Raw genomic sequence first — 20,805 nt, forward strand, 5'->3', positions numbered from 1 at the left:
TCGAAGTGTAGTTGTTTATTTGTGTGTTACTTAGTTGGTATTAGTAGGTCTCTGCATCACTGCACAGTTTATGGAAACGGCTTGCTGTCCTAACTTGTTATAATATAATATTCTGGTTACAGTAATATATACAGAAAAGCAACAGAAGCTCCTGCATAGCTGCATGCACTGATTTTTCCCTCTTTCCTCATCTACCTGTGCGTGCGTTGCCTCTGGCTGAGCGACGCCGTGCGCCCGGGGCTCTGCTGCTGTCCGTGCTGGCTGCCTAGTCGGGCGGGGCTGGTCATGTAGTCATTGGGAACCGTGGGCGGCTTCACTGGCTCCAGGGTCTTGTAGGGCGTGTTGCGTCTGGAGTGGCCCAAAAATGAAAAGCGATAAACAAATTATGATAAAATCAAAGAAAAGAATGATCATCACTGAGCGTAAAGCCTACTATCTGAACGTTATGGGTGTGTCCACTAAAGCGTTGTAAATCCTATCAGTTTACCCAGCTGGATGAGGCGCGCTAAACATCGCTGTTTATCCCTGGAATTAATATCTGATCAGCGTCTGTGTTTGTGCATCGGGGCAGGACGCACTACAACAACCCTGCATGTTTCTTTTTCTGGATCCTGCCACTTATCAGCTTCTTTTCCAGCAAAAGTGACCACTGATCCATCAAGTTCACTCCTCAGCAAATGTGCCCTGTGTTTTTATCTCTTGGACTTATAAAGCAAAAAAATAAAGACAAGTGACGTGCTTAAATTATTCATAATTAAAGGACTGGGTTTCCTTTTCTGGTGACTCTGATGGAAATCTTACCCAAGCGTGCCACGCCCAGACATCGGCGGACTGGGCGGCTTTTGCGTCGGCGGATTGGTCCTCGATAGTGTTCCTCCTCTGATCGACTGATTGTTTCCATGTTGCTGTGGTTGGAAAGAAACCCCAGAAGAAGCTTGTTTTATGCACACATTCCTCCAGTCACAGTGGGTGAATATTACTAATGTGATCACAATCTACTCTTACAGGCTGCCCAGATGACACAGCGTAATATTTGAGGGGAGATGTAATCCCTCCCCCAGGGTGTGCAGTTTACACTCTGATGGAATTTTGGAGCAACAGCAGTTATCTGGGAAACCCGTAAGCATTAAACAAACTACGTGACATTAAGGGACGAGTACACAACATGAAAGTAAATAACAACACATACATGGTTGGTAAACAGACAAGGGAGTGTGACAAAGACTACGCTCATCTGTGGGAGGACTACAGGTCAGTTAATGTGAAGTAACATGGGAGATGATGACAGTAATCACACGAGGACGAGTCTGCCGTGGAAGGGAGTTGAACAAATCTATCAATAATACATCGGAGCAAAATGGGTCATGTGACAAAGCAGACTTACCTTGGCTTTTAGCCACTTAGTGTGGGCGAAGGAAAAAAGAAAAAAAAAAAAAAACACAGGAGAAAGAGACAGAAAGAGGGCATGTCAAAACAGCCACATGTAAATGGATCAGTCCAAGTTAAGTGAGCAGCAGAAAAATGATTCCTTGTATTTACACTGTTAACTCGTAGCAAGACCTCAGAAGGTCAGTAGTAAAAATCATGCCATTTATAGAAAAACACTTTTTCCTGACTTGTGCCCTTGACTCCAGCACCACACCCAGAGCAAGAGCCAGACAGCAAAGATTTTTCAGGGATCGAATGGCAAAAGAAACTGAAGAATTTATTTTTGTGCATCGACAAAATGACATAAGAAAAGGTTGCAGAGAACCACTCCAACCTTTGGTAACCTTTTATGCATTTTCTATGATGTGAACTGCATAATTTCAGATCATCGCTTCACTGGCACCCCTAGAAAATAAATTCAAAACTCATATTTGTGTAGCTTTCTGTCTGAAAACAGAGCCAGCATAGCAGCGGGGTTGATCTGCAGTTTGACAACTACAGAGTCAAGTGGCTCATCTATAATGCAGCTTCCCCAGTGGCCTTTGCAGAAAGCACTGTAGCGTCACAGGACCACAACAGAAAGAACGGATGAAATCAAGAGTAAATTCATAGCACAGGTCAACAGGAGCCGACCTTTGCACGCTTAAAAACAGGAAACGGCTTCAGTGCAGCTGCGAAAGGCTAACTTCATGTTCAGATTTCACTCTCCTTGGAGGAGGTCCGGTTAATATATCTTACATCTTATTAAACCTGTGTTAACTGCCGCTTCCCTTTAAAAGCGTTGAACTTATTTAATGTGGTGCAGCCCTTCTTGTGAAGCAGCCGCTGCCACTGGAGTTTAATGTGACTGAGCTTTTAAAAAAAGCAGCTGGAAAATGCTCATTTAAGGTTTTTAAGGCAAAACTTAGCAACTGTAACCAGTTAAAGTTGCAGCGCTCTCGCCTGCCTTTGTGTGAAATCTGAACATGCCTGCAGCTGCTAAGGGTAAAGGTCTTGTATCAGTAGCCTGTCGGGTGTTATCACATCTGCCAGAACTGAAGAATTAACCATTGCTGCCCTAACTAGCAGTCACCAAGGGAGCAATCTGCGGTGCTTAAGAAATAAATAAATAATTAATCTAAAGATGATCCGCCAAAAATTGCAGTTCGCCTTCTTCAGGCTTGCTCCAAAAACACATGATAGGTTTGAGTTGCAGAGGCAGCTGAATGGGTCTGATAGGCCTCACCTCAACTAATTCACGTCTTTGAACTAGAGCTCTCTACCATGTTTGTGCCGTTGTTGCATTTCATTGAATTTATCTGACCAATGTTAAGGCTCGAAGTGTTGGTGGAGGCCAAAACTACCGTGTAATGTCCATGTTTTATACAGTCTCTGGTTGGAACGCAACACCACTTAACTGTTGGTTCTAACGGGGCCATTATGAACCATCAGTTTAATGATATATCAGTGATAAATCATTAAACTGGCGGTACAAACAAATACGATCGTACAGCCATGCCTGGCTACACCACAAATGTCATATGTATGTTAGCCTGATGTATGCTAGACTGATTCTTTCATATAGCGTAAATATGTTTACAGACAATGTGTAAGATTAGAATTGTGCTCACTTTTTTCATACACTCACAGCAGTGGATTAGTCAGATTTTTACTCAACTAGGAAACGAGTTACCAGAAACATCCCCGATACAGAGGAACAACAGCAGCCGCCGTCTTTGTCATGAAGAACTTGAACCATCCCCTTTAGTAATCTTGTAAACTCTTAACTGACACAGGACAGAATATCAAAGGACTGAAATCTGACTTCAAACAGCCGACGTGCCTGGTGCATTCCTGAAAGCCTCGCTGACTAGATTAAGCATCATCTGACTGGAAGAATAAATCTCATCTTTCGTATTAAAGCTAAAAAGCATCATGTTGCTGTCAGAAAGCCTGCAGGAGCATCCTGATCTGTCAGTTGTGAGACTGCAGTGATTACTGCTGTGTTCGGTTTGTTTATACCACATGAATTTCATCTTCCTTCTTTTTTTTTCCACCTCCCTTTTATAGAAAAACTTTTCTTCAATAATGTATGTTAGCAAATCAAATTTTATTTTCCTCTCCGCAGGTGTCTAACACCAACTTTTTGTAAGGTCGTAAAGCCAACTCAACATTTAGGCCAAAGCTAACCCTCAGGCAGACACAGCAAGTCTGAAAGCAAACTGGAGCCGATATTCACGATCTGAACTCATATTAAGGTATCGATTCTGGTCAGTAAATAAAACGCGGCTACAGACGTTCAGACTTTTGACAGCTGCCATTGCAGCATGTGCTATGAATTAATGTGGAGTATTGATGTTGCGTATCGATCGCTCTCTGGCTCTCGACATGCATAGATGAGAGGAGGTGAGTGATGTAGGGCTGCCGGATGTGCGGGTGTGCGCTCCCCACATTCACAGGCTAAACGCGGCATAGACAAAGACGTTTAAGGCAGAAAATCCACAGAGATTAGGCTCAGAGTACTACGTGATAATCCTAAAATAGACTCAAACTGTTTTAAAGCAGCCGACGAGGCCTAATTTTGAGCGTCTCTTTTAGAGTAAAGAGTAGGTACAGAACTGGGGATGATTAAAATGGACCTTATTGCACGGTTATGCCTGGTGATCCTGGTTTTAATTAGATATGAACATTACTAGATGGAAACAGTGGACACAACAACCTCACCTCAAAGTTTGCAAGTATTACTTTTTTTCCCCTCTTTAAGCAATGTAGGGAAAGATGTTTGATAAGCACAAAAAATAAAACAAAGACTTCTTGCAAAAAAAAGATAGTTGGAATAATTAAGAAATAGCATCATCACAGTTTGTCCAGCTTACAATACTTTCAGGGCCGTCTGTACCACATGTAGCAGAGTAGCATAGCAGTGAAGCCATAAGACTGCAACGTTTTTCTACATTGTGGCTAACCACTGTAAATGTGACACATCAATCCACTGCTGTGAAAAAAAAAAGAAAGACTTAAGAGGCTGGACTGTCAGTCTGTTGAAATCTGTTATTTCTGGCTCTATCGCTCAGCCACACCTCTGGAGTTTGTGATTGTGTGATATTTTCTGTGGTAGTTTCGGTCTGGACCCAAAACTAAAAATCTGTATCGCCACTCCAAATCCACTATCACTATCTGTTTTTGTAAACTGTATCTGCCAATTATTTCATTTTCTCTGAATCTTACTCACAGGAAGAAAGACTCCTGCTTTTATTATTCCTGAAACTGTAAATAGCCTCACATTTACGGCCCAATAGTCATAATTACTGGTGAAAGTCTGGAAAGTCTAGGGTGAAACACACCCTAACAAAATGTTTCACATCCCATTAACCGTGACAGAGGGCTTCAATGCAACTCCCCACACAGAAAATTGAGAGTGGCACAATGGCTTTTATCTGGTCTTATCAATGCCTGTAACACTATGGGACACTAATGGCGGGGTCTTTAATCCAATCTGTCTGACAGCTGAGATTGATTGGCTGACTGATGGCGCAGAGGACGCTCATGAGGGAGAATGGAGATCTCCAAAAAAAATAAATAAATAGAAAAACTGCCTGCAGCTGTCAGGAAATGATGTCACCGAGCGACCCCTAGAGCGAGCCCTAATGGCTGGGAGCTGCGGGTGAGTCTCTGTTTTGAAGAGTTTATCACATCAAAAAGCTTCTTTGCTACCTTTCACACTGAAGTTAGATAAACTACAAATCGAACCATAACATCATCGCCATAATGAGATTATGAGAGCGGCTAAAGTGCCTTTAAAAAAAAGAAAAGAAAAAAAACGTCCCACAAATGTGTCTCTGATCACAACAATCCAAGAACAGAGCTGTTTTCTGAAAGCTACATGATGTAATTGCTTTTTTTTTTTTTAAGTTTATCTCCATCTCCACCCTCCCGAACCAGTTCCCACTAGCACACACTGCAACATATTCCTGCAGGGTCAGAGAGGGGTGTTTTCTGAAGATGAAAGAGAAAGCACAAGAGACGCCGTTTGAGCGAGAAAAACAGACAAAGTGGGAGAGGAGACAGAGGGAGATAGGAGTACCTCTGGCGAGAAAGCAAAGAGGGGGAAGGGAGAGAAAAAAGATGGGAAAACTAATGGACTGAGCAGAGGGAAATATTATATGCGAGCAGAAAATTAGTGCCACATACACACAAAACAAGAAAAATCTGCTCACCTTAACGCCGTGGCCGACATCATCCAGTAGAGTGTAGTCAATTGGCTTCCTGATGTACCTGACTGGCCGCTCCATATTGGCCGGCGCTATGATCTTATGAGTCCTTGCTGTGTTCTTGTTAGTGGTCAGGATCCCGATCTCTCGCCTGGCCACCTTCTCTTTATGGATGTCCACCGTCTGTAAATGAGAGAAGTGAAGATGTGTGTCACACAGAAAACTTAACAAGGCTTAATTAAATCATGAGGCTGTGCTTTTCATCAGTGGGGCCTTAATCTAAATCTAACACGGCAATTCAGCATATTAGCGAGGTAAAAGCACGCAGACACTAAGCAAAGATGACTTACGGTTGCAAGAGCTGTTGGAGCGATCGCACAAATCTCTCAAAAGAAGAATAAACTGAAATTTACTATATATTTAAATCCTGTTTTCACAATTTCACTTTTTCAGAGAAGCGTGTCCTTCCAATATGCTTCATTTATGCCTCTGGTGGCTGCTTTTCTCCTGAAACTGACCCATTGTTTCATTTATTGGTCACACTCCTATACGGCTGTTTCCAAATGACATGACAAATTTGGATTTCTTAATACACTTGATCATGTATTACTAAATTTGGGCAGATGACTATCGCTTGTGCACACGAGACAAGCACCAACTTCCAGAGACTTCCAGAACTAGACTTTCAGAGAGTCAGAAATGACATTGTCAGGAGTTCAGATCTGTTTTTTCTCTCTTCTATGGAAAATGACAACACAGAGGTGCCAGTAGCAGCTGGTGGCACCTGTGGTTGCAGAAAAAGGCTTCTGGTCCTTTAGACGTCTACTGGAAAACAGCCCTGAGTGATGACCTTTGTAAACACTTTCTTAATGAGTTTATGGGCCCGCTCACTTATTTCTGGTCATATTCTATTCTTTCCAAGCATCATAAATAAGGAATATCAAGGGTATGTTAGATGCCAACGAACCCAAGATTTATGCAGATTTGTTGAAGACTGAGTTTCTGTACTGATGATGTATCAGTGCAGATTCACAGATTATACAGAGGGAGATGATGCAACAGCTTGGAAAGATGAGACCACATCATTATAGCTATACACCAGCGCTTTATTCATTTTATAATTCCTCAGACACTCAAAACTTTATTTAGGTTTAAAATTAGAGGCTGAAACAGGGCTAAGTCGCCTTTTACTGTGTTTGTGATCACTGATAATGCAGTGATCTAACAAATAACAAGGTTTGCTTAACAGCTCATCCATAAAAGCATTTGTTCCAGTTTTTGCGAGTCCAGTTCTAGTGTTTTACTTGATTGTTACTTAGCACTATGTAGAAGGTAGCTGTGTCTAACAATGGTGCTTCAAACAGGGCTTCACAAACCTTAATATAATCTGTGCTTGTCTATGACACATTTGTGTATTTTTTGGTGTTTGTTTTGTGGCCTTTAATGTTTATCCACACGGCTATAACCTCACAAGTACTCACTACACAACCAAACATTGAACGCCTCCCATCAAGCCAAAAGGAGCCCAGGAGCAGCTGCTGCTGTTGCAATGGGAGATGAAAGGCCGCAATGTCTGCAGAGGCCAGACCAGGAAAACGGTGGTCTCTCGTGGAGGGGAAGGAGTCAGAAACCAGCGCCAACAGAGGATTCCTTTCATGCCAAAGTGATCTGAGGCTGGACTGAGTTTTGTCTCTTTATTCTGCACTGCTCCACTGTATGTACAGACTTAGCCCTCAAGTATCATTCATCCCAGAGTTGAGGGAATTAGTAACACTCAGGATGGCTTATATGTAGCTCAGCACAGCACAATCACGCCAACAACATCTCTCTTTTTCCCCTCTCTCTGGGTAACATCAAATCTAATTTTAAACTATGACACTAATGAGATATTCGCCTGAGAACTGGCAACAAACTCGAATATCTATTAAGACTGACGCATAGCAGGTTCCTGCAGGACATGCAGGGGTATTAAAAAAGCGGATTGTTCAAAATTGCAGAAAGGAGCAATCAATATTTTATAAGAGCCAAAGATATTCTTGCATAATTGCTCCCTAAGAGACTTCCCATGCAAAGAAGGAGCGTCCGTTCTGTTCCAGTGCCCTGTTGTGTCTATTTGAATTAAGAGATATGACAGAGTGCTGATTACAGTCATCTTTTTTAACCTGAGACAAGCTGCCAGGATACAAGAGGCTCTTGACATAAAAACGAACTGTAGTGACAATATCTTCCCTGTGCTGCGAACAAACCAATGCACAATTTAGTGGATAAGAGCCCCATTATGATGGGATTTGAGCCAATAGCTTTGACTCCACATGCAGCTCAGAGATAACTCCCAAATTGTCATATATCATGATCATCTGAAAGCAACTGGGCCAAAATCAAATCAGCCCATTTGGCTTCCATTTGCAGGGGATGTGATGGAGCTCAGTGATCGGCTGAGATGGAACAAGGCAGAAAGAGGGGAGAAGGAGGACGAGGGATGGGCTCAGTCAATCTAGACCTGGTTTTACTTCGAAAACAGCTTTGCTCACATTTCACCACTGATTCTAAAGAAAACTGAAGTCATAGGCGTTGCACACTGCCATAAGTTTCTATGAGGAAGTAGACAAAACATGAAAAGTTCACTTGAAACTGGAAAGAGAACAGTTGTTGAAATGCAGCAGCTAAACTGGGAAAGCATCTGTTCTTGGCTGTACATACTCCCCATATCAGAGAACAGCGTTCGGACAAACGTCATCGCAGCTGGCAGGGGCAGGAGGTTAGAAGCAGCGTAACAGTTCATCTCCATCCTGTACAAGCCCTGCTGCAGCAGTGAGGAGCCCTGATGTAACACAAGTGTTGACAGAAGGGTAAATCTGAAACCACCTTGTTTAGCAAACTTCCACACAGCGAGCAGGAGCACCCCGTGGATATCACATTGCTAATCCACTGTCCAAAGAACATTAAATGGATCTGGCAAAAAGGTCTAAGTATGACAGTGCATTCTGGCTTCACCCCATCGGACTCACCCAGCAGGGAACCCAAATCTGAGCAACTGCGACTTAACAGCCCATCTCTTCCCTCGACTGAGCGGTGAAACGCTTTCCCTGACTTTTCAACTGGCACTAAAAAGGTGTTTACTCGATCCCAATGGTCCATCTGCTGGGTGGAAAACGTCTTGCCAAACTGAAAGGTGCATGATTCACATGTGCTCTCAACCACTGCCACACATATGTCTCAGGCCTACGGCTGTTTTCCCAAAACACTGAGCAATTGGTGTGTGGCTTATCCATCATCTAAGGGCTTTTAGGACTTTAAAGTGCCCCCCACTTCGTTGTCTGCTTTTATTGAACTGCTCTTTTCATTTGTCACCTTGAAGTCCTCTTTTTTTGGCATCCTTTTATTTTTTTTTCCCCCCCTCTCTTTTTTAACCCTGTAGTTCTTCCCACACCCAGAGGAGTCACCCATCTATGACTAGTGCAGGGATTTAGGTCATAAATTGGAGCTACTGCCAACATCATCAGCGTCATCCACATTCAGTCAAGAATGCGTTAGACTTGGAGACTTTTTCCCCATTTTGGAATATGAGGGAGTCGGTGCAGTGCTTGCCACAATGAGAAATTCTTGTTGTGTTGTTAGTAGCAACCAGTGGCTAAATATTTAGGATTTATTTATTTTGAAGCCAGATTGTTACCGTTTGGGTAGAGGCTGTGCCTGGTTTTCATTGCTAAGCAGCATCCCCACTGTTGGTCAATGGTAACTTTATTGTCCCTAATGGGAAATTGATTTGCAATATGTCCATACAGAAATATGGACATAATGTTGCCAAGTGCTTCGTCAAAAGAAAATATTTGGGTTCATCAACATTACTTTGCTAATGTTGGCATTATGCAGTGTACTCAACTTTCACTGTAGGTTGCATCAAAAAAAAAACAAAATAAAAAAAACAAAAAAACATACAACACAACGTCAACAAAAGCCAAAAAAACTTTGCAAACAACTTATTGTAACTGTCAGTGTAGCCCACCCAATAACAACAGATCGCTTTGGATCAATGTCCCTCCCAGCCTGCTCACCAGTGATTGATGCCAGTTGATAGGTGAAATTGGTCGCAAAGAGGTATATGGATAGCTGTGACCTTTGAGATGTATCGATTGCAGTGTTAAGGCACAATTTTTACTTAGAAAGGCCAAGGGTTTCCATTTCCAGTTTACATCGCACATTTACAGCTTCATGACCATTTGGTGAGCAGTTGGTAAGTATTTGCAGACAAGTCAGTCCTTCCATGCAAACTATGGACGCCCATGGCAATCTGCTAGTAACCAAAGCAATTGCACAGAGGTTTTTGATGTAGTACAATCTTTATGTCCAATTTCACTTAGCAACTGGTCAACAACTGACACAAAAATTATAAGTCTACTAATAAAACCCGAGGCCCCATAATTTAAGCACCCACTGTAGAGGACTCTTCCTCTAATTTAAAAACAATACCCAACTTTGAGAACGCATCGCTGTCTGGTCTTCAAATCTAAGTCGACCCCCACTTTCAATGAATGCTTATTGCCTCTTTCAGGCCAGTGCAGCCCACTGCTCAGATAAGGGGGAAGGCTGGACTACTTGGGAAAGGAGGTCATACATTGACAGAATGTATCCACACGAGATCAGCAGAAGGGGCATAAATCTCTGAGTGAAGTGGGAACGGCCAAGCAGAGGTCTAGGGTTGGAATTTCAAAATCTTGAACAAATGGAACTTGACAACTTCCCACCAGACAAGCACACAGTGTTTTGGCGAGCGACTTGAGCAGCGACTTAAAAGAAAAGAACTAAAAACGAGTACACTTTATCTGGAATTGAGACAGTTGCTTTCCCTTTGACACGTACTGGAAAGAGAAGAAAACAGCCTTTTCAGCACTTTGGCAGACTGGCCGCAGGATGATATCCTCGGTAAAACGCCAACTATGCACAAACGCACGGACAAACAAAAAGCTTCCCAGCGTGTACTGTAGGCGTAGTAAGGATGAGCTGGGCACTTACACTCAGCATGGGGAAAAACCTACAGCTAGACAAACACACCCTACATACCGATGTTTCTGTGTGTGGCTTGCCAGACCAGACAAATGTGTCAATAGTTAATAACAGACTTCAGCTACAGATAATTATAAGATCTGAATAAAATGATTCAGTAAACTGATGAGAGAAGAGAATATCTATGTTCTTAAGTCCATGAGAGCTATTTTTACCCACCATAAATCAGGACTACATGATGATGATGTCCAGACATTGGAGGTCCTTGTTGTACTGTGCGATTACGCCGTTCACTCAAACATCTGAACCTCAATTTCAGCCTTGCTGCAGATTAAGGAGTGAGGTGAAGACAGCCTAATCAGGCCATCTCTTTCTTCTTTTCAGCCTTACATCTCCAGTAAATCTTGACCATGTTCAAATACACTCTCTCAGCAAAGCACTTTTCCCCGCCTACAAAGAGCAGATTTGAACAATTTGCAATGCTCGGTGTCTTCAAGCAGCTATCTCATGATGAAGTGTTTTCCTGCTTCTAGGTCTGCTTCCACAGACCTAGGCCATTTCCTACACTTCCCAAAATAACTTCATGACAGAAGAGTCCTGAAAATGTTGCTATTGTGAAACGTGGAAACACTAGCTCACAAAGGATCTAGAGTTCAGACGTACTATTAAGACATCTTGTGGTTGTGTTTCACAATTATATAATTAGGCTCATCTTGGCTGGAGAGACTGACTGTTCAATGGAAGAAAAAATAAATAAAAACAACTTTTTTTTTTTTATTAAAAGGCACAAAACCACAAGGATCTCTTAAAAATCCAACCCTCGGTGTCCTAAAATAAGAACAAAACAATTCCCAAAGAATCCATATAAGGCAGCATTACTTGTTAATCTCAAGGCAAATGACTGCTTTTAGTTTGTAGTGTGGTTCTAACAGAGGAGGCTCTACAAGCTTTTTCTGTGATCAACTATAACTTCTTACAGATGCCACAAGATGGATAACCATAAACCATTCTGTGTACTTCAGCATCAGGCATAAGGCGTGGCTTTAAAAGGAGAAGCCATCGTGTCAGATGAAGAACTGTTATTTACTCATGTATAAGTCGATGTGCTTTCTCATCTTTGCATAATCCTTTCCTTCTTTAATGACGCAGGCCTGGCATTAAAGTTTGACTTTGCTACACAAGTGAATGTTCCACAAGTAATGAAATGCAGAAACTGGTTTGACGTGATTTATATTTGAGAAAATGACTGTGAATATGAATATATTCATTCATATTGATCAATATAAAACTGCCTGCCAGGAGTCCATATTTATTGCATAACGCAGTGCGTTTCATCAGCGACCTCTGCAGTCGTGCATATGAGAAGTAGCAGGACGCAAGCCAATGAAAAAACTTGATACATCATTTAAAAGGATTATTTCATCAATCTCACAACACTGGCACGTAAAGCTGAAAGAAAAAACAAACAAACTTGGGCTTGGGTTTTTAATTGTGCGATGTGTAATTCTACCCGAGTCAATCTAACCTGTTGCCAGTGACACTATTAGACATTTACATAAAGATGGAACAAATGAAAGCAAAACAAAGAGTTGGTGTTAAGTGAGCGATCTCTTAAAAGCTTAAAAATTGTGTACAAAACACTGCTTCACATTCAAGTGGAACTGTTATGCTTTTCCTTGTTTTCAGTCACATATGCAAACTTTCATTGCTGATGCCCATATTAAACATGGCCAAGCCTTCAAATAACAAGGTCAGTGTACGTGCAAGCAATGCCCGTGGGCCAAACGCTCAGGTTTCCGACAGTTTTTTCTACTTTTGGCTCCCTATGATGTCAATGAGAGCAGATGTTTACAAGGGAGTTTACAATCAGAATACAGCGTCCTTAAAGGCAGAGGAGTTTAAAGGGCTTGTTTCCTGCAGTGCCATGCAACTGTACAACACAAATAAGGATTATTTTGATTGTTTTAACATTGTAGTTCAAAATGAACATCATTGGTGGCTTTAATAAGGCCCGGCATTTTGTGTAGCAGTTAGTTTTGTGAAATAATGACAAAAGTTTGTCAGATTCATGATCATTACACTTATTAACTGTCTAAAAAGTTCCTAATCTAAATCCTAATTCTGTCTAATTTGGAATCAGATGTGTGCAGGCTACCTTCATGCATGTATGGGTTAATTTAGGCCACATTACAGTCATATAAAACCCCTGTGAAACTAAACAAATAAATGTCCCATAATGCAAACTTTTCCTTTAAATGTAAGACAAGTTTGTTTGTTTGGGTTTTTTTTTTTTTTTTTTTTTTAATCTTTTGCGACATAGTACAAATGGTTTGTACGGGCATTCGCTTTCCTCAAAGTAGGATGTTAAAGAAAGTGCTGTTTTGGTGCAGAAACAGCTTTATTTGTTAATAAAGTCTGCATTTTAATAGAGCGTAGGAGCTTGAAAATGTGAAAGTTGTCAGTATTTCACAAGATAAAGCCAACACTGGGGGGAAAACAGAGGAAATATTCTGATTTCCTTGAGAAATATGTATTATATTTTTCTTCTTTGTTATCAGTATCGCGAACCAGTGGCCCTGAGGACTTTGCCCTAGATTTGAACCTCTTAACTCTGTTCGTGCGTTGTAGCTGTAGCTTCCCACTAACTGTGTCCAGCCTCATCTGTAAGAGAAGCTCCATCCAACACTCCCAAATCCACAGTGAGGCAAAACGGCTGCTGAACAAGAGCAAATGCCTTTGTCCAATGCGTTTCTCAGCGTGATTACAGCCAGCACATCTGAATCCCGTCATCTGTAGAGTCTAACATTTGTCCAAAACGGCCCTGCAGCGAGGCCGCTTCTCTGAGCGGTTAAAGCGACACAGAGCATGCCAGAGCTTCCATGTGCACTCTGAGCCAAAATGGGAGGTCAACTGCACTGTGGGGAGTTCTCAGTTTGGCAGCTTCGGTTAAACATCCCTCAAAAATCCGATCCCTCTGGTGAATCTAACAACCCACGTGTGACACGACGGAGCCAGGATTGGACAAGTGTTAAACCTCGAAGAAAGGCTCTCAGAGACACGGAGAGAGAGAAAAACACTATTAAAATGAGCCGGGAAAGCATGCCAAGGTCGACGCGGTGTTTGCTAACACAGCACATATGGAAACACCTCAGCTGGCCTTTGCAGTCTCACTTGGGCGGCAGCCAAGGCAGCATTCTGACTGAGAGCTGAAGTTTACATACAAACTGAAAGCTGAGAGCAAGTATTTACCATTCCCAGACTAAGAGGTAGACAAAATTGAGACGAACAAACACCTAAAACTGAGACTCCGCTGCAAAATGAAAGGAAAAGTGAAGGAAAAGCATTTCCCAATCGGCCGTGTTGATGCAAAGGTGTCAAACAATTCCCTACACTGCTCTTGTGGTGCCGAACAAAGGTGCAATGATTAGATGCAACTGGACAGTTGTTGGCTGGGAAAGAATGCACTGGTAATAATGAGAAGGCACTCTGCTAGTGGGGAAGGAGGAGTAACCACAGAGCAGAGAAGCTGATGAATCACTAAACAACCTCAGTCACCAGTTATTTCACATCATCACACATCCACCCTTTAACATCCATCCATGCAGGACAGAGTCGCACGTTGCATTCAAGCTACAAACGCTACAAGGACGAGAAAAATGCGACAACAGAAAATATGAGATTAACAGAAAAATCATTAAACGCTGAAATTGTTTATTTAGCGAGAATGACAAACAATTATTTCTTGAGGTTCTCAAATGCAAAGATTTGTTTTTAAATATTTTATAGAACAAACATGTTTCAATTAAAAAGGGGAAAATTTAATAACTGCCAAACAGAATGAAAAGTTTCACTTTATTCCCAAAGGGGCAGTTAGATTTCTTTTAAAGCAAAACAAAAAACAGGATCTGTTGGTCTCCTTTCTTACAGGTTTGATGAGCTGATCAACAAAATTGATTTTAAAATTTGCTACATTTTGTGTTTTACAAATTTTTTTGTAGATCATCCATTTTTTTTCCTTTTTAATGCTTGCTCTTACGTAAGCAAAAGTAAAAGTCTGTTTTCAGGTCAGACTTGTTTATACGTTTTTATAAATGTTATTTTTATGAGTCAAATCACATTAACTCAAGATATGATCCATGAGAATGTGAGAAGATTCCAACTGGGTTGTAAGAATCATAATTAATTTTGTCCAACCAGAATTAAATGAACACAACTGACCGATATTTAAAAAGCTCTGCCAATGACACACAAGCATGAGCAAATTAAGCGCTCCCTAAATCACTGCTGGATGTCATGCCTGTGAGTGGCAGTTACAGCCGTTCCCGGCACCCTGCAGCTTTACATATACAGGATGTATTCAAGTCAAAAGACGAATATATACACAACAGATAAAAGGTTAGAGAAGCACAAACCAAATGTCTGGCAAAACAGAAGGTGATCCCTACAAGCTGATCGTCATTATCCACTGTTTGGAAACTTTAGTGCAAATGATGTGGAGTTGCGTCTGTGTCACAAAGCAACACAATTAACTTATTCAGCCATCAAAAAACATCCCACAAACTGCAGTGTAAAGGAATGCCAAGAAAAATAGCACAATAGTTTCCAAAGTCCACTCAGAGATCCTTAAAAGTGAGCATGTACAGTCAATAAATCTATCAAAGACACATTGAAATCTCCAATGCAATCACATTGCATTTTGCTAAACATAATGACTAACAAAGGCTTCAGAAATATTGCTGAATTACTGGACAAAGACACTCAATTACTGGTTATATGCTTGTGAATCTGTAGAGACATGTAAAAGATGTCAATGTGATTTAATCAATAGAATTACAAAAAAAAGGTCTAACTTCATTTAGACGTCACAGATTTGTAAATTTCTTTCCACAGAATCATTTTCTAACCCCCCCCCCCCTTTTTTTTTTTCATGAATCCAAACCTTCCAATACAAACCCCATATTTTAAATAACTGCTGTTAAGAGGCAAGAGACCACACAAGGATCTGACCGCCGATCCTGCCACATCACTATAATCCACTGAACAGTCATGTAGAAAAACATGTAAATATCTAAGAGTGGAAAGTAGACCACCAGGCGAGAGAAAGGAGAGAGCGAGCAGAGGGATCAGCAGGAAACAAGAAGCACACAGAAACGCAGACAGAACGAGAAGGTTCCAGTTCCTGTTTGGAGCGAAGCCATTTCTTCCTCAACAGGAGGTCAGCAAGTCCGCACTGCAGCACAGACACAACCTTAATTCCTAGCATGCATGCTCTCTTATCACAGCCTTTTACACACACAAGCAATGGACTGTAAAGGCATGCAACTGCTCATGCGAGGAATGACGATTGAAATGACAAATAACTGAAACAGTAAGTGTGCCAACCTGGCCTCATAAACACAAACCGAATCCGACTCTGAACACAAACATGGGCTGGCTCATGTGATCAGATAAGAATATTGTGTAACTGTAGAAACACCATCTGAGTGAACCTCACAGCTGTGGGAACAAACTGAGTTTTCATTGTGCGTGCGTGTGTGTGCGCATCAGCTGCTTTCTGCATTCACTGCGTTCACCGAGTTCAGTCTGCACACAAGCCAGGTCCAAATGTAAGACAGAGCGGTTGAAATCACTACAAATAAATATGAGCTGGCAAAACAAACAGTAAAGTATTTTCAATAACGGCATGATTTATTACAACACTGTCAAAGGATCATTTTCATTAGATTAGTCAACACTGACAGATCGATTTGTGCTATAATGCAAGTGCAATCTACAGTTTCACAGGATAAATGCTAAAAAGTTAAATTCATCTAAATAGTTTACAGGCTTTAATTACTTGCACTTTTCCTTTTATTTTGATATCATTTTACTCTGTTGTGCTGTATTGATGCTGCATTCGCACCATCTTAAAAGGTCTTAATGATCACAGTTTCCTCCATTTGTGGCCTAAGATTGAGTTTCTTCCCCGATGCGATCAGTCAAGAGTCACGAGAACTTAAGACTGTGCCACTAAAAATGGTCATAACCACATATATACACACAAATCACCAGGTCTTTATTTATAGGTCAGAATGTGAGTTTAAGTATGTGCCCGTCTTTTTCAGTGTGGCATATTTTCATGCTCAATTTACCGACATTACCTTTGCTTCGTTCTCGTCTTCGTTTAGCAAATGTAAGCATTACAAAAAATTAGTCATTTTATTTAAAAAGATAAGAAGATTACCGTCAAAATTTTGCTCATACTGCAGACGTTCAAAATCTTTAACTCCTTATGTTGTACATCGGTTAACAAATGTCTTTTGTTATTTAATAGTCTTTTTCACCAAAATGTAGCCAATTAGAACAGCTATAAATGTTGGTTTAATTCACTCCCATTAAAGAAAATGTGAATACTGTGTAGTTTTCTTCAAACAAACAAAAAAATAAATAAAAAAATCCACCATTGTGAAAATAATGAGAGCAGAGCTGAAACAAAAATAAAGAATCACAAAAATCACATATTCATCGTAATAATCTAATATATTTTCTTTCATTTAAGCTCAGTTTGTCTCTGCTGCATCATGTGCTGATTATTTGCGCTGGTTTCTCTCCTCTGCTCTTTGTTTCACTGTGAGCAGAGCAGCAAAGAACAGGAAGCCATGTCACTGAGTTGATAATGACACTGCAGACTCACCACCACCCAAAAGTATTGGCATACATAAAAGCGTTTATGTAACATCTACTTACCCTGGAAGCTTTAAGATACATTATTATATTCACTAGGTTCTTTCTCCCCTTTCTCTGACCTGTAACTCTTCCAGTAATTCTATGGCTCATCAATTTTGCCTTTAAATGAAATACGTAAAAGTTAATATCTTTATTTGGTCAAGTTTCTCTCCTCTGCTCTCTGTTTCACCATGCAAGCAGAGGAGAGGTACGTCATCACCTCTAATAGAAAGTGTTGACCAAAATAGTAGCCAAGAGCCATCTTTGAGTTTCTTCAGGTGTCTTTCTTGATAAATTACTTTGTTTTTCCATCATGTCCCATCTTTCCATATCTAACACTTACTCATGAAAAACTTGATGTAACTATGATTGAATCAGACATCTATCGCAGGTAAATGAGAGAGGCTTTACTCTCTCTTGCTGTATTTTCAGTGCCTCTGGGTGAATTGCGTGAAATCAAATTATGCAATGGAGACTGAATTTAAGGAGAACGCATCCAAAAACACATACACCCTTTCTTCCTGTCCTCCCTCTCTATTCGGGGTATCACAGAGAGGTTCTCAATGCGAGGCACCGCTTTCTTCCACCGGACAAACAAAGCACTCCCTGTTCGCAGCCTCTTAGCAGCCACTTCACACGCAGCACAAGGTGGAAGCCCCGCTAGCTACTCTATTCTCCCTTTAGACCTTCCGCCTGAATACTGCAAAGAGATTGTAAATGGCAATGACAGCAGGGAAGGTGACACGCCAACAAACACCCAGAGGAACACATTGAAACATTTATGTAAGTTGTACTGCAGCAGGACACTGATATCCACTGAATAACAACAAGTAATTTGGGTACGATCAAATGTAGCAGAGACTAAATTATTACAAAATGTTATAAATATAAAGACATCACATTTATGTTTTCTGATCCGCTACAAATGAGCCGAGCTTCATCTTCTGTGTCCACCTGCTTCATATCGAGCCTGCAGAAAGCACAATATTTTGTCTGACAGGATGGTCACACTGTCGATTGAGTCAAAAACAAGTCATAATTTCTTGCTGTGCCTTGGCAGAGACAGCACAAACTACAAGTTGGTCGCTGGCCAGTCATAGCTTGGCATTTCTCAAGACTCATGATGAAGAAGGGACCAAGTACTGGAAACAAGAAGGCCAACAGATAAGGGCACAGACAGCTGTCTCGAGTTTGGAAAAAGAAAGAAACGGGAAAAATGAAGCAGGGATTGCCTGATTTCTTCTTTGGACTCCTATTGTACGACATCACAAACACATGGTGGAAATTTTTACAACACATAAAAGAACTTTCATGTGCCATACGGAGCACCCTACAGTTTTCTAATTTGGCAAAACAGAACCCATTAGTCACTCGTATGCACCCCAGCACAAAGGTAAACAACATGAATGTGCTATATTCCAGACGGAGAGATGCCATCACAAAGCAGACACACCCTGACCAGAGTGAATCCCTCCTAACTGTGGGCAAACCAAAGAAAGCTGCCATGACGCCAGCACACGTCTCACCACAGGCACTGACTGTACTCTGAGGCATCTCTAGCTTTGAGCAGGAACTGGTACAGGCTTATGATACTGACAAAAATTGATTATAGGGAGGATTATAGGACTCATCCAGCGCACGCAACAGCGTGTTCATCATATTTCAGAGGCAAATGAGGAAATTTCCCCCGCAAGTTACAGGCTTTCCTCTCCATTAACCATTCAGCAGAATGCAACAGTGGCCTTTAGGGCTTCCGCTAATCTCATATCCATGAGCTGTGAGGGCATCACGATAATGATCCACCTCTGAACACGACAGCAGAGAGCTATAACAAACCCACAGCGTGCAGAGCTCACACAGCCCTCCCTTTTTGTTATTAAAAACAGAGATACGCTTCATAATGGCTAACTCATTAAGACCTCTGCTCTCACTTATTCATAAAAACAACCAGGCAGAGAAGAAGGCGTAATGAATGAAAAGGATATTAAGCACTGTGGCGTATGTTTGGCAACAAGACAAAGCTGCTAAATCCTTTACATTTCCAGAGACCAATTATATATATATATATATTAAAAAAAAAAAAAAAAAAAAAAGGCAGCAGAGTGTTATTCCTGTAGCTACAAAGGCTGTCAGCTGGGGAAAATAATAGTTTGAAGTAGATATGCACCAACTGGTCACTGGCTTTTCAGCTAATTAGCCTTGACCTCTGACCAGCCTTCCTATCATAATAATAGAGTACTGTGTAAAAACTTTGGCCTGCTGATCATCTCTTATTTTGCTTCCAAAGAGTCACGCTTTTGTGAAACTTTATTGCGCAATGATTTTGAGCAACAGTTCCCCGGGCTTTCTTAAGGTTTTTCAACAGGGAGATTCCCAAAGAGCTATTAGCTAAAACATCAAATCTTGGTATGATGTGCAGTGTGTCGTTCAAGAGTTTGACAAAAAGAGCAAAAATAGCACTACCAGTAGCACTACCAGCACTACCAAAAATAGATGGCTCCATGAAGGCTGCAGAAACAAGCATAACCACCTGACCAGAGTACTGTAAAACATGCCAACTGGCTAACATAAGCCACACTCATCAAATTAATTTAGCTTTTGGAATAAGTGCAATGCATCTATCTGCCATTTAAAATCAATTTCATTTACATAACAATGTGATATTAAATGGTTTTACGTTGCTTTTGAGTACACACCTTTGATTTCTACCACTGTGGTCAGAGTTGGCCATTTTCTTCGACACTGGATGTAGGCGTTAGTCTGACATTTATTCTCAAATTCAAGTGATTAGGAAATAAGTTCCTTTAAAATTAGAAGCTTTACAAGAAGGTACAACATGTTGGGTAAGTCACATTTACAATGTGAATTCTGTCCAGTAACATGGAGCACTTTATTCCAACATCTATCCAAGTGTGTGATTAAATGAAAAAAAAAGGTATAATCAGGTGTAGCTGTGGAAAATATTTTTATTGTTCAATTTTTTATAAACAATGCAAATTTATATTTCTTAGAAAGCAAAATCAGAATCAGCCAAGGAAAGTGGCATTTGGTGCATCAATGCTCTTTTGGTGCTCTTGCTTTATTATTATAATTTTTTTTTTAAATAAATGATAAAGATATAAAGATAAAGATAAATATAAAGATAAGCATAATGAGGGGAAACCTGGCTGTCAGCTGACCTAAAGTGACACTATTTAGTCATCTTAGAGGCTTCTCCATGGCTACACACTGTGCACAACATTGAGTTTAAATATAGCAAAGGAAGTCTGGAATTTCCCACGACAAGATACGAGACCATGGAAACAAAGTCAAATAGTGTAAACTAAGCGGAGTGTTTAGTGCACGGCCTTCTTTGCTGATCTGAAACAACGTGTCGAGCTGTCTTTCAAATATTTTTTAGATGTAGCTCAGGGGGTTGTCATGGAGACTGAGGCAGGCAGTGGTGTCACAGTGACCTTGGTATCAGCTGAAGGCTGTT

General features: G+C 40.9%; 1 protein-coding gene across 6 annotated transcripts in view; it reads right to left on the reverse strand.

The window, feature by feature from the left end:
• The window catches only part of abi1a (abl-interactor 1a), a 48,560-nt gene that overhangs the window by 14,325 nt on the left and 13,430 nt on the right, over positions 1-20,805 (reverse strand). For 4 of the 6 annotated variants that reach the window (XM_085468048.1, XM_085468050.1, XM_085468047.1 and 1 more), the window contains exons 3-6: positions 5,625-5,801; positions 1,385-1,399; positions 802-905; positions 196-348 (exon numbers count right to left, since the gene is read on the reverse strand). In XM_085468048.1, coding sequence (XP_085324174.1) covers positions 196-348; positions 802-905; positions 1,385-1,399; positions 5,625-5,801 — 449 coding nt within the window. The remainder of the gene's footprint in view (positions 1-195; positions 349-801; positions 906-1,384; positions 1,400-5,624; positions 5,802-20,805) is intronic. The other 2 variants (XM_085468049.1, XM_085468046.1) reach the window with 1 other exon arrangement.

Source organism: Copadichromis virginalis, linkage group LG9 (genome assembly GCF_057382275.1).
Source record: "Copadichromis virginalis isolate Kocher_CV1m ecotype Utaka linkage group LG9, C_Virginalis_male_GT1.1, whole genome shotgun sequence".
Taxonomy (NCBI): Eukaryota; Metazoa; Chordata; class Actinopteri; order Cichliformes; family Cichlidae; genus Copadichromis; species Copadichromis virginalis.